At 40.9% G+C, this 13,750-nt stretch overlaps 2 protein-coding genes across 10 annotated transcripts in view; one reads left to right on the top strand and one right to left on the bottom strand.

Annotated features, from left to right (window-relative positions):
- LOC106089194 (transcription factor SPT20 homolog) overlaps nt 1-8,460 on the bottom strand; it is a 28,568-nt gene extending 20,108 nt beyond the window's left edge. For 4 of the 9 annotated variants that reach the window (XM_013255013.2, XM_059362273.1, XM_013254990.2 and 1 more), the window contains exon 1: nt 8,217-8,460. Coding sequence is in view for 4 of the 9 variants with exons in the window: in XM_013254990.2 (XP_013110444.2) it covers nt 8,217-8,260 (44 nt within the window). In the remaining 5 variants the exon portion in view is untranslated. Of the gene's footprint in view, nt 1-8,125 lie in introns of all 9 variants that reach the window. The other 5 variants (XM_059362275.1, XM_059362274.1, XM_013255006.2 and 2 more) reach the window with 2 other exon arrangements.
- A 2,762-nt stretch (nt 8,461-11,222) lies between these two features.
- On the top strand, nt 11,223-12,734 carry LOC106089054 (serine protease HTRA2, mitochondrial). The gene is made up of 2 exons (XM_013254809.2): nt 11,223-12,379; nt 12,443-12,734. The coding sequence occupies exons 1-2, from the start codon at nt 11,292-11,294 to the stop codon at nt 12,606-12,608; spliced, it is 1,254 nt and encodes a 417-aa protein (XP_013110263.2). The 5' UTR covers nt 11,223-11,291; the 3' UTR covers nt 12,609-12,734.
- Nucleotides 12,735-13,750: the final 1,016 nt, after the last annotated feature.

The following is a 13,750-nucleotide window of genomic DNA, read 5'->3' as shown; positions in this document are numbered from 1 at the left end:
ATGCTCTCAAGTTTAGTTCAAAATAAATTGCACTTCTATTGGTTTTCACAACTTTTAAACTACTGCGCTAGAGGCAAATAAGAGTACTGCTCATTAAATTTTTGGATATTAAACAGTACGGGTAGTAGGTACCTACGTATAGTATTTTATACGTTTTAAAAGCTATTAGCTTGTTTCTGTTTGCCTTTTATGACGCCTGCCTCTCTGCTGCTGTGAATTGGCCTGCTGCTGAAATTGTTTCAAAAAACAAATAATAATCAACATAGAATCAAATAAAGACCAAAAGGATGATATTAAATAAGAAGGAAGAATAGACAGAAAATGTTTACATAAAAACAAACACTAACAGCTGCAAAGATTTCGATTTCTAAAAGCAGATAGTGTATGGTTGATTTTTGATGGTGGTCTCTAAAAGCGTTTGCTTAAATACTCATGTATGTATATACATATATACTCGTACATACATACAATACATATGTACTAATATCGACCAATTTATTTTTTAGCGCGACACATTTTTCTATGGCTAAGATGATGGGATACGTTCATTTTTTTAGAGGATGATTACTCATCAAGTCATTAAAGATATTTTTGTTTAGCATTCACTACAGCATCTTTAACTATTTGTTTAAACGCTACGTACTTGAGGAGAAAGGGATAGAAATTCTATTTACTGCAAGCTCAAAATACCTGGCGATTTTATTGCACTGAATAATGAATATGAATAGCAACACATGGAAGACAGCGTTAAATAATTTTTGCATTTGTAGTATGTATTGCAATGCACTGGCAAATGACAGATCTATAATAATAGGATAGGATATATAGAGACAGGTTTGCTATGAACCGGCAGTTGTCAGATCTATGATAATATAGAATAGGGACACAGTTTTTAAACAGGTCCACATAGACAATTTTAGCTTGTTGTTGTTGTAGCCACATTTTTGTAAATGGAGGTAGCGATCCTCGTCATAGATGAGCAAACTTGTTCCGGTCCATTGCAACGATCGCCGCGGGAATATCATGGCCATTGATAATTTAAAGGCGCAAATGACTCCCCTTGCCATATCGAGCATCATAGGCACTCAGTATTTAAACAAAAGCCGGTGCAGACCCAACTCTCACTGAGACTCATCACTCAATATCTATGATTGTCCGCGAATACAGCCACCCCTGGTACTGGACCCCAAATATTTTATATAAGTTTCGTATTGTACTTCTATTTACCTTTCATTTTATACCCATACCGCCCTAATCGGCAAACATGTAATTTTTGGCCGGTTTTTAAGGGTAAGGGGGGCCCTCCGACACATGGGTCATATTGTTATATCAAATTCGTACTCCACTCTTAAATACCTTTCATGTCATACCCTTGATGTCCCAATCTGTATAGATGTCCATTTGGTTTGGCATTTAAGCAAAAGCTATTGCCGCCCGAACTCTCACTGAGACTCTCCACTCAATATCTATGATTGCCCGCGACAGCAGCCACCCCTGGTACTGGACCCCAAATTTTTCATATAAGTTTCGTATTGTACTTCTATTTACCTTTCGTTTGATACCCATACTGACCTAATCGGTAAACATATAATTTTTGGCCGGTTTTTGAGGGTAAGGCGGGCCCTCCGACACATGGATCATTTTGTTATATCAAATTCGTACTCTACTCTTAAATACCTTTCATGTCATACCCATGTTGTCCCAATCTGTATAAGATATCCGTTTGGTTGGGCATTTAAGCAAAAACCGGTGCCGCCCGAACTCTCACTGAGACTCTTCACTTAATATCTATGATTGCCCGCGACTGCGCCACCCCTGGTACTGGACCCCAAATTTTTTATATAAGTTTCATATTCTACTTCTATTTTCCTTTCATTTGATACCCATACCGTCCTAATCGGTAAATATGTAATTTTTGGCCGGTTTTTTGAGGGTAAGGCGAGCCCTCCGACATATGGGTCAAATTTTTATATCAAGTTCGTACTCTACTCTTAAATAACTTTCATTTCATACCCAAGTTGTCCCAATCTGTATAGATGTCCGTCTGGTTGGGCATTTAAGCAAAAACCGGTGCCGCCCAAACTCTCACTGAGACTCTTGACTCAATATCTGTGATTGCCCGCGACTGCAGCCACCCCTGGTACTGGACCCCAAATTTTTTATATAAGTTTCGTATTCTACTTCTATTAACCTTTCATTTGATACCCATACCGACCTAACCGGTAAACATGTAATTTTTGGCCGGTTTTTTGAGGGTAAGGCGACCCCTCCGACACATGGGTCATATTGTTATATCAAATTCGTACTCTACTCTTAAATACCTTTCATGTCATACCCTTGATGTCCCAATCTGTATAGATGTCCATTTGGTTTGGCATTTAAGCAAAAGCTATTGCCGCCCGAACTCTCACTGAGACTCTCCACTCAATATCTATGATTGCCCGCGACAGCAGCCACCCCTGGTACTGGACCCCAAATTTTTTATATAAGTTTCGTATTGTACTTCTATTTACCTTTCATTTGATACCCATACTGACCTAATCGGTAAACATGTAATTTTTGGCCGGTTTTTTGAGGGTAAGGCGGGCCCTCCGACACATGGATCATTTTGTTATATCAAATTCGTACTCTACTCTTAAATACCTTTCATGTCATACCCATGTTGTCCCAATCTGTATAAGATATCCGTTTGGTTGGGCATTTAAACAAAAGCCGATGCCACCCGAACTCTCACTGAAACTCTCCATTCAATATCTTTGATTGTTCGCGATTGCAACCACCCCTGCTACTGGACCCCAAATTTTTTATATAAGTTTCGTATTCTACTTCGATTTACCTTTCATTTGATGCCAATACCGCGCCAATTGGTAAACATTTAATTTTTGGCCGGTTTTTGCGGGGTCAAATTGTTATATCAACTTCGTACTCTACTCTTAAATAACTGTCATTTCATACCCATGTTGTCCCAATCTGTATAGATATTCGTTTGGTTGGGTTTTATGTTGGACATCCCCCACGGTTATTTGACCCCATAGTATTATACCAATTTTGTTGTTGTTGTAGCCATATTTTCATGTGGAGGTGGCGATACTCGTCAGCTGCTGTAGGTGAGCAAGCTGGTTTTGGTCAAAGAACCGGTCGCCGCGGGAACAGTGTGGCCATAAGTTGTTTAAAGGCGCCTTGTCATATCGAGCATCATAGGCACTCAGTATTTGTGCAAGACTTCTCACTGAGAATCGCCGCGACTGTTGTTGCAGCTACTCCGTATGGAGTATTCCAATATCCTTAACCTGTGGACGTGCCCGGTAGCTCGCAGCTAAGCTTCGCGTGTTAACAACGAACACCACACAGATCGGAATTCAAAGTTGCAGCCGATTTTGTGCTCACAGTTATCCAGTGCCTGGATGTTGTTTTAGCAGTTTGTAGTGTTGTATCTTTCATCTGCTTGATTCTGTTGAGTGTAAAGATCCAGGAACTCTTCCACTAAGATGGTGTTCGCCCAGAGGGATCTGGGTCTGAGTCGAGTGTGTCTGGCTGGGCAGTTAAGCAGGTGATGTGTATCGTGTGGTCCCTGGTCACAATCGGGGCATGCATCTTGCACATCGGCATCAATCCTTGCTCTGTAGAAGATTAGACGGCTGCATCTGCCGGAACTTAATTGAGCCAGATCTACTCTGGTTTGCCGGGGGAGGTCAATTCCTTCAGGTGCAATGGAAGGCGGTCGTTCTCCATGGACTACATTCATCCAGTAGATATTTACCGCATCTGCTACCGTGTCTGCATGAGTGTTGTCTAGACCCGCTTGATCTAGAAGTTCTCTGTTGTAGCTCTGAACCTCACGTTCTAGATCATGTAGATCTAGCTTAAGGCTTCTGGGCGTTTGATATCTTTCCCCAAGAAGATGACTTGGGGAAAGATATCATGATGATGATGAGAACTGAGGAGACAGCCCGTTGCAGTTCGGAGGGCGGTATTCTGACAGATCTGAATATTATTCCACTGCGTGTCACAAAGCTATCGAGACAACACTGGCCCTGCATAACGTACCACAGACCGGCCAATTGCTTTGTACCTGGTCAACAAGGTTTCTTTGTCTGCACCACAAGTGCTGCCGGCAAGTGAATTGAGGACCTTGTTTCTACTTTTGACTTTATCTCAAATTGCTGTGGCATGTGGGAAGAATGTGTAAGAGCTGTCAAAAGTGACGCCAAGTATTTTGGGACACTTGATGGCCGGAATCATTTCTCCAACGACCATCACAGTCTGCTGGGCATTCACTTCACGCGTATTTGTAGAAAATAATGTGACAGATATCTTCAGATTTATTGCAGCGAAGTATGAGGCAATTTCGTTGAGGTAGACGTTCAACCTGTCGCAGATGTCAATAATGGGTAGGAGGCCTAATGCCATGATCGTACAATCGTCCGCATATGATACGATCTCTACGCCGTCTGAAGGGGGTGGAATGGATGATAGGTAGAGGTTAAACATTGCCGGAGATATCACCCCACCTTGGGGAACTCCCTGTTTCACTCTACGGTGCTTCGACTTCTTATTCCTAAATTCTACAAATGAATGGCGACCACACAGATAGTTCGCGACCCAGCGTTTCAGGCCTGGCTGGAGGGACGTGTTGGAGATGTCCTCAAATAATTTGGAATGGTTGACCGTGTCGAATGACTTCGATAGGTCCAGTGCCACGAGGATCACCCTATCACATGGCCAGGGCTGATTGAAGCCACGGCAAATGTGTGCCTAAGTTACATTGCTCCAAGTGCTCCAGCCATGTTAGTCGATGGTAAGAATTATGGAGAGGTGGCTTGACCCCGAAGAGATGACGGCTTGCCAGGATACGTCACTTTGGAGATCAGGGGATGCAATGGAAATATCTGGCAAGCTGCACCTCCTCGTTATCCTAACTGCACCTCCCCGTTATCCTAGTAGTGGCATCCTCATCACCGTGCAAAACGTTGAGCCTTCAATCTGCTCTGCCAAAGCTTTGCCACGCTGGTCGTTACCTAGGGGTGAATACAATGAAATGTGATGCGCATAAAAGTCCGCTAAAACCAGGCGATTATGGCCAGATAGTAACCCACTTATGTCGGGGTTGTAAGCTTGGCCATTTATTGGGGGGACACAGCTACCAACCGGCGTTGTGTACACGTTGTATACCTCTATCTCGGCAGTACCGGACCTGAATACTATTCCCATGCATTCCATGTAGGGGTCACTAGCGTCAGGCGCAGGCGAGATGGGTCTGTATTGCACGGAATGGTTTATCACGAAAGCCAATCCTCCATCTCCATTACTTGAGCGATCCTTATGTAGCACATTATATCCGTGACAACTGTGCAAGCTGCAGGTGTTGGTCAGCTTTATCTCCTGGATCGCTGCGACCAATATGTTCTTCTGACGCATAAATTCCACAATCTCGTCGTTCTTGCCACGGAGACCGTTGCAGTTGAGTTGCAAAAATGATACACTTCCCGGCACTGACCTGGCAATATTGGGGTTGGGATGCTGCTGTTGCGTATATTGCCGCAAGGGAGAGGTCGGGGTGTCACATAGTCCGACGAAGAGGACGCAGTAGGCGACGAAGATGACGCTTGTGACCCACTGCTGTCTATGTTCGCACAGCACCTTGTAACATATTCAGTGTGACTATACTTCCGTAGTGACGTTAGGCCAGAGCAAGATCGGTCACCGACACCGACCGATGAAGGAAGCGGTTCTAGCAAACCGAACAGAACCAGGGTCCGGGGTTCTTTTCAATCCCGGCACGGACCAGAAGTGTGCGGAGAAGGTACTCCGCGATGTTCCTCTCCCATGACGAAAAAAGACGAACAAGTACACATCCCTTGCCGATGAAGTGTTCCATCGGGTCAATCCGGTGCGTACAACCGGCTGCCATGGGATTGTGATAATAATGAACACCACACAGATCTCAAAGTGCTCAAAGTTCCAGCCTGTGCAACTCATACTTATCCCGTGCCGGGTTGCAAATTGTAGAACATCACTGTAGTTCAGTCGACCCAACCTAATGTGGAATTGTCAGAATTTAAATCTACAACAAATCCCGCAAAGTTTGGGTCCAAAATCAAAATCGAGCTTCAGGTTTTTAGCGACAACATCGGAATTTTAAACTTTGTAGAACTTGTTTGTTTTGCTCATATTAGCCTTGGTTTCAACCAGGTAAAAAATGGGGATACCCGTGATTGTTGCCATATCGAAGGGTTTTCAATATTGACCGGTGATTCAATACAATCGGCGATCGGTCCTAAAGACCGGATGGTTTTTGCTAACCTATAGGAGCTTGGCGAGAAGACATCTTCCTGTAGTTCGAAGTGCAGCATTCAGGCAGGTCAAGATCTTATTTCGCTCCAAGAAACTCGAGGACATTGTTTATACTTTTACAGACCTGTAAAGGCTGTTTTCAATTTTCTAGGGACGCATGGAGAGACTTTTTGCAATGCCCTCAAAAAGCTTGACATGGGTTGACCACCCATGAATGCTGCACTTCGAACTACAGGAAAATGTCTTCTCGTCAAGCTCCTTTAGGTGAGCAAAAACCATCCGGTTTATAGGACCGATCGCCGCGGGAGTCTCAGAGCCTCAGCGAGTGGCCCGGCGGCGTCGGCTCTTACATAAATACTGAGTGCCTATGATGATCGATATGACAAAGCGATATATTGGCGCCTTTAAATAAGCAATGACCACTCCGTTCAAGCGGCGATAGGTCCTTTGGACCGGGACTGGCTTCAAGAGCTTAACGAGGATCGCCAATCCACATGTAAATGTGGCTACAACAACAACAACAAGTAGATTATTAGGGGGTGATTAATATTTTCCTGTTAATAGGACTTTCTCTCTAATGATGACTAATATCGGCGTTCGTTCATGTAGCTATAAAGTACTCTAAAAAAACTAGTATATGACTAAGTAAAATATCACCTAATAGATATATCCCGTTTAAAACAGATTGGTAAGCAGCTTCCAGCAATATATCTATTAAGTGCTTAGCTGTCAGAAATTTATCAAGGTACTGAGAGTCCGATTTATAATTTTTTTTTTTAATTTCTCCCCTCACTTGTATTTGGGTGCCATTTTAGGTTAAATATTTTGAAGCAAATCTGCTGAAAATGTTTGTATGTACGAGTTCCCGTTTTTTTAATGAAATAAAATTTACACATCTTCCCTTATTTGCAAATGTTATTAGAATTCCGCCAGTGCCATAGTAACACCAAGATTAGTGTGTACCAAAATGTACTGTGAATTTTGAAATTGTGTTAGCATCCCTCGTATGTTGTATCTCTGATAAAAGTGTTATCTCTTGCATTATTATTGGCATAAGTTAAAGCGGACCGCTTCCTTTACATTTCATTCAGTGGTGAATGCCGAATTGCACACAGGTTACTTATATGCGTACGTTTGATTGCACGAGTGTGCATGATTGAACGAAAATACAACAGATACACCTTTTTCAAGTGATCATGTGGATATGTTAGTAAAAGCAATGAAGATGTATAACACCAAGTGATATGCACACTGTAGTACATACATACAGACACTACATACCCACAAGCCAAAGTAAAAGGCATTAATTACTCAGCCACAATAAAAACAAAACGGAAAAATAAATTGAAGAAGACACAAGCCCCAACCACAGTAGCAGCAGCAGCAGCAGCGGTGGCAGTGTGAAGAGAGTGCAAAGAGTTAATATTCTGCATGATAATATTATGGTGAATACATGTATGAATGAATGTACGTATGTACGTTGTATTATGATGTATGGAGGTGGTAGCAGCAATTATATATATGTACATGCTAGATGTATATATATATATATATATATATATATATATATATATATATATATATATATATATATATATATATATATTTATTATGATGATGGTGGTGCAATGGGAAGATATTTATTTATATATTTGGGTGCAAAGTTCGTTCGTTCGTTTCAATGCAAATGCTAGCACAACAGATAGGCGCCATATCCACTTGAACTCTGGGTTTTCTGGAATAGGCCGCCACCACAAGCTTTCTGTTTATTTTCCATATTGAGTATTTTTTCACATTTCTTTTCTATGGCTGTGTGCTATAAATGACGTACGTGATATTGTTTTTCATACTCGCTTTGCATATTTTTTCTATTTGTGTAGTATTATTTATTTCTTTTTCTTCTGCTTATGTGTATGCGTTACTTTTTATATGGGAGTTGTTGGTTTCTGCTTTTGGCACAGCCCATTGTTATAAATATTTGTTTGATTGGTGCTGCATAATCATCAACTTCCCCACATTATCACTTGCACTAAAAATATTTCGTATACTTGTTGCTTGTGTATATTTGTATAATCGCGTTAATTAACTAGTTTTTATGTCGTTTTAAGAAATGTTCGTAATTCGTGTCGACGACCAAGACGCGAGAATAAAAATAAAAAAAAAATAATAACAGATGTGACAGTTATATGACAAACAGCTGTTATAGATCAAGAGCACACTAACACAACCTTTTCCAGTTCGTATGGATTCCGTGTATGGCAAATAATACACAGAGAAAAAGTGCAGCAAGTCAGAAATGAATAAAATGCTGTGTTTTTGGCATTCAAATTGAATGATGACCATAAAAAGATAGCGTCATTAGACCAATAACAAAAAATCCACCCCAAGGAAACTACCTTGAGTGGCAAATGCGGTAAATTGAAATGTACCGTACCTTAAAAACTATAAAACGCATATGAAGACCTGGTGACCTGGTTTAACATGCTACTCAAATAATATTTCTATGGGTTTAGATTACGATTATCAGATTGAAGTTTGAGAGAAGTGTATGAGAACTGTCCACCGAAAAAAAAAAAACAAATTGACATGTAGACCGATAGCAAAGTCTCTTGAAAAATGTTGTGGCATGTTTCTGAACTTGGTAACTTCCGAATGGCTTTGGAGTTACCAAGTTTACTGACGGCATTCCTTTGGCTTTTACGTCCAAATCCAACTTACTCCGCCAGGATTCTTTTATACCACGATGGTATGACCTGCTCCTAATCCCCTATCCATTTTATATCCTCAAATAAAAAGAAATGTAGGCAACACTACTATTAGATGTTTTACCACCAGCATTATTTTGGTAAATTATGTTCATTGCGTAGTGTTAGCACGAACAATAAAAGTGAAAGTGCTTTATAGCTATATTTGCTAATAACTGTTGTTTATTTAAAAAATGAACGAAAATGCAATGCAAATGCGACGAAAATTCCTTTTGTTGTTGTTATAGCAGTGTGTTGTACACTGAGGGGGCAGCCCTTGCCGATGAAGGACTCCATCGGGTCAGTCCGGTATGTACAACCAAGATATATTCATTAATATAGCCCAACAACAAAATATTGAGTTCACTATTTGTAAAAATCAATGATTAGTGCAACTCTGATTTTGAGTATGTTACTAGTTTGCGTCATTTTTCGATGTTTGTGTGTTTTAAAGTTCTTAACTATAACACACACACGACCAAAACTCGTTGACAGATAGTGCACTGTGCGAGAAAAAATTGTTTACGTTACACTACCTGGTAGTTATGTCATGAGTACAACCGGCTGCTTTTTAAATCATGTTGGCCCAAGTTGAAAAACGTTTCAAATGTCTACTCAATAAAGAACTTAGTACCACAAATAAAATTCTTTTCACAGATTTTTTGCACTACTTTTTTATATGGAGTGTGAAAACTGAAGTTAATACCCACCTTAATTGAAAAAATAGGTTAGGTTAGGTTGAAAAGAGGGTGCAGATATAAATCCACCCCATGTCACTATGGACATACACCTAATCGAAAAAATAACATGTATTACTTTGAAATGTGATTGTTGTTGTAGCAGTATGCATGGCGAAACAATTAAAGGTGGTCTCATCTGTACAACAACCACAAATCATATGGTGCAATCCACCATGTTGTCAACAAGTTGATCGGCGTTATGCCAACACACACACATAAATTTGTGTGAGTGTGTGTATACGTGTGCGTACATGAGCAGAGAATATTCGAGAAAGAAGATAACAACAAAGAGAATGTAAACAAAAATCTGTTGTCTTAATACCGTCAAACCTGGCCGGCTGTTAGCAGCTGTTCGCGTGAGACCACCTTTTTGAATCCGCCTTGAGCGGTGTGTTGCACACTAAGCCGATGATGGACTTTATGGGGTCAATTCGGTACGTATAACCGGCTGCCATGTGATTGTCATATGTTAGTTTCATTCTTATAACATTATGTGTGCAACTTAAAATGCAAATTTGGAAATGTCATGAGACAAACATTTATAGTGTGAGAGAAGCCTTAGCGTCAGCGATGGTCATATGAATGTATTGGCCACGGTAGATTTCTCACCTGTAATATTACGAATAATATTAAATAAAAAACTAATAACACGTTCAATTTGCTCAACAGCTTTTCGAAATTACATTACTCAGCATGCATTTAGGTTAATTTAATTAAATTTACATATATTTACTATAAATATTGATTTACTATTAAAGGTGGTCTCATCTCCTTTCTTTCAGGTTGTGTGCAGCCCCCTTAATGCCTGTAAATTGCAAATTCTTCTTCTTTCCTGTTTTTGGCATCTTTGACATATCAATTTAGCATGCATTGTTAAATTATAGTGCGCGTTGTTTTCACTTGGGTTCGTGCGTGTCTTAAAACAAATGCTTCGCCAATTGTATAAAATATTTCAACGTTTAGCGAAACACACAGGATAATGTCTATGTTAGATTTAGTGCGCGACGGTGTTAAAATAGTGATACTGCGTGAATCGAAACCAAAACTCTCGCGATCGAAACAAGTTGACAATTAACTCCTGTTTTTGGCGAAGAATACCAAATAATTACGTTTTTCGGTTTAGTGCGCGACGGTGTTACAAATGTGTTAGTGCGTGTATCGAAACAAAGACTATCGCGAACGATAAAATGGAACTTTTGATGTATAATGTGCTGCATTACAATGGATTCACTTGTAGATTGATATCCTGTTCACAAAGGTAAGTTCCACACCATTTACCCTTGTACATTTCCGGCCAAATCCAATTGGGATATTTTTGGAATTTCCTTGTTGTCTTTGTTGTTAGAGCAATGTGTAACGGTATTTCATTATACTGCTTTGTTTTTTGTGTATCTATGTGGCAACCCAAGCGACTTAACAAACACAGCTGTCGTCAGCTACCAGCTGTTTTGCTTGCCACTTCATAACAAATAATTTTTTTAGTTCATTTAAAAGTATTAGAACTTGAATATAAATGGCACTGAGATTTTTAAGTCGGTTTCCCCTTACGACGACAAGAATACAAAATAAATATATTCCTAGTGTAGTAGCAGCACAAAAATATGCATTTGCCACCCAGAACTCCGACAAATTCAATGGCTATGGTCGAAGAGAGAAATCAAGTTGGCCGTCCTTTATGTCAGCAGGTTGTTGCGTAGCCGTGGCTGCGGCATGGGGAGCCTACACATATCTAAGGTGTGATTCAAGTATTTGGCCCACCGTGGAGGCCAAAACATTACCTAACTTGAGTGGCAGGCGTAAGCAATACAACTTCATAGCAGATGTTGTCGACGTATGTGCCGAGTCCGTCGTTTACATTGAGATAAAAGATAACCGGCACTTTGATTACTATACCGGCAAACCACTGACGGCTTCTAATGGTTCAGGTTTCATCATTGAATCGGATGGCACTATCCTAACAAATGCCCATGTGGTCATAAACAAACCTCATACCATGGTGCAGGTGCGTTTGCACGATGGTCGTGTCTTTCCTGCCATGGTAGAGGATGTGGATCAAACTTCTGATTTGGCCATTATACGCATAAATTGTAAAAATCTGCCCGTCATGAAACTGGGAGAAAGTTCCAGTTTACGTTCCGGTGAATGGGTAGTGGCATTGGGCAGTCCTTTAGCCTTAAGCAACACAGTTACAGCTGGTGTCATCAGTTCTACACAGAGACCTTCGCAGGAATTGGGTTTGGGAAATCGTGATATAAACTATTTGCAAACAGATGCTGCCATTACATTTGGTAATAGCGGTGGGCCACTTGTCAATTTGGATGGCGAAGCCATTGGTGTAAATTCAATGAAAGTGACGGCTGGCATAAGTTTTGCCATACCCATCGATTATGTGAAATTGTTCTTGGCAAAGGTGGCCGATCGAAGAAAACGTAGTCCGGGTAGTAAACAGCAATATCCTGCCAAACGTTACATGGGCATAACCATGTTGACCTTGACCCATGACATTCTCAATGAATTAAAATCGAGAGCACAAAATGTACCACCCAATCTAACGCATGGTGTTCTTGTGTGGAAAGTTATTTTGGGTTCACCGGCTCATGTGTAAGTTATCATTGCAAACTTAAAACATGCCTTGCCTTAAATGTAAATGTTTTAAAATTTTAGTGGTGGCTTAAGTCCTGGTGACATTGTCACCCATATTAATGGCAAAGAAATCAAAACTTCTTCAGATGTATATGAGGTTCTGGCAGCTAACTCAAAAACTTTAGACCTTACCATCTTTCGAGGACTTAAAAGAATGACCGTGTCCATAAGCCCTGAGGATCCATAAATTAAAATCAGCGCCCACATCATGACCTTATTCAATTTTGTATTTTTTTATGTATTAGTAGCGACCTTAAAAGTTTCCTGATAGAGCTATACAAAAGAACTTGACTTAATAAATCAATATTTATATGTTTTACTGTATAAAAGAAGAACAGAGAGCTTACTGTATAAAAGCGTGCTATGCTATTATATGCGGCGATTGCGTGCCAAGCAGTTGTTGTTCTAGCCACGTTTGCATGTGGAGGTAGAGATCCTCGTCAAGCTCATTTTGGTGACTAAGCTTGTTCAGGTTTGCCGCGAAGACGTTGTTGTAGCAGTGTGTTGTACACTGCGGCGGCAGCCCTTGTTGATGAACGACTTCATCGGGTAAATGCGGCCATGGAATTGCCGCGAGAATGCGATGGCCATGGGTTATTTAAAGCGTCAATAACTCGCGTTGTCATATCCAGCATTATAGGTACTCAGTATTTAGGCAAGAACTGCTGCCGCCCGACTTGTCACTGAGACTGCACTCGATACCGCTGATGAAGCATTCCACTATCTGCAACCTGTGGCCACGCCAAGAAGCTTCCAGCTAAGCTTCTCGTGATAACGATGAACACCACACAGATCTAAGCTCAAAGTCCCAGCCCGTGTGGTGCTCATAGTTATCTCGTGCCGGATGCCAATACAATGTCGTCGTCCAATGAAATTTACGAAATTCATATATATGCTAATCACATGAAATTTTTTCTCGGTAGAGGTAGTGCTTTAAGCGTTGTTGATGTTGTAGCGACATTTGCATGTTAAGGTAGTGATCCTCGCCAAACTCCTATGTGAGTGAGTTGGTTCCGGTCCACAGGACCGATCGGCGTAAGAACGTGATAGCCATTGGTTCTTTACTCTCGCCTGGCCTCGCCCGCAACTTGTAGACGCGTCCGTTAACTCTAAGCTGAGCTTTTCGTGATGACGATGTACACCACACAAATCGGAGCTCAAAGTTTCAATCAGTGTGGTGTTCAGAGTAATCACGTGCCGTGGATCCGATCATCACTTCTGCCCGGGTTCGAGAGTCACTCGACAGTAGACCATAGCTTACGAATAACGACACCTTTGATACAGTGCTTTAAGAGTTTAAGTGTTCGCCACATATTCCGCTAGAACAGT

The sequence above is a fragment of the Stomoxys calcitrans genome, chromosome 2, assembly GCF_963082655.1.
Source record: "Stomoxys calcitrans chromosome 2, idStoCalc2.1, whole genome shotgun sequence".
In the NCBI taxonomy this organism is placed as follows: domain Eukaryota; kingdom Metazoa; phylum Arthropoda; class Insecta; order Diptera; family Muscidae; genus Stomoxys; species Stomoxys calcitrans.
This window is presented reverse-complemented; position numbering and strand designations above follow the sequence as displayed.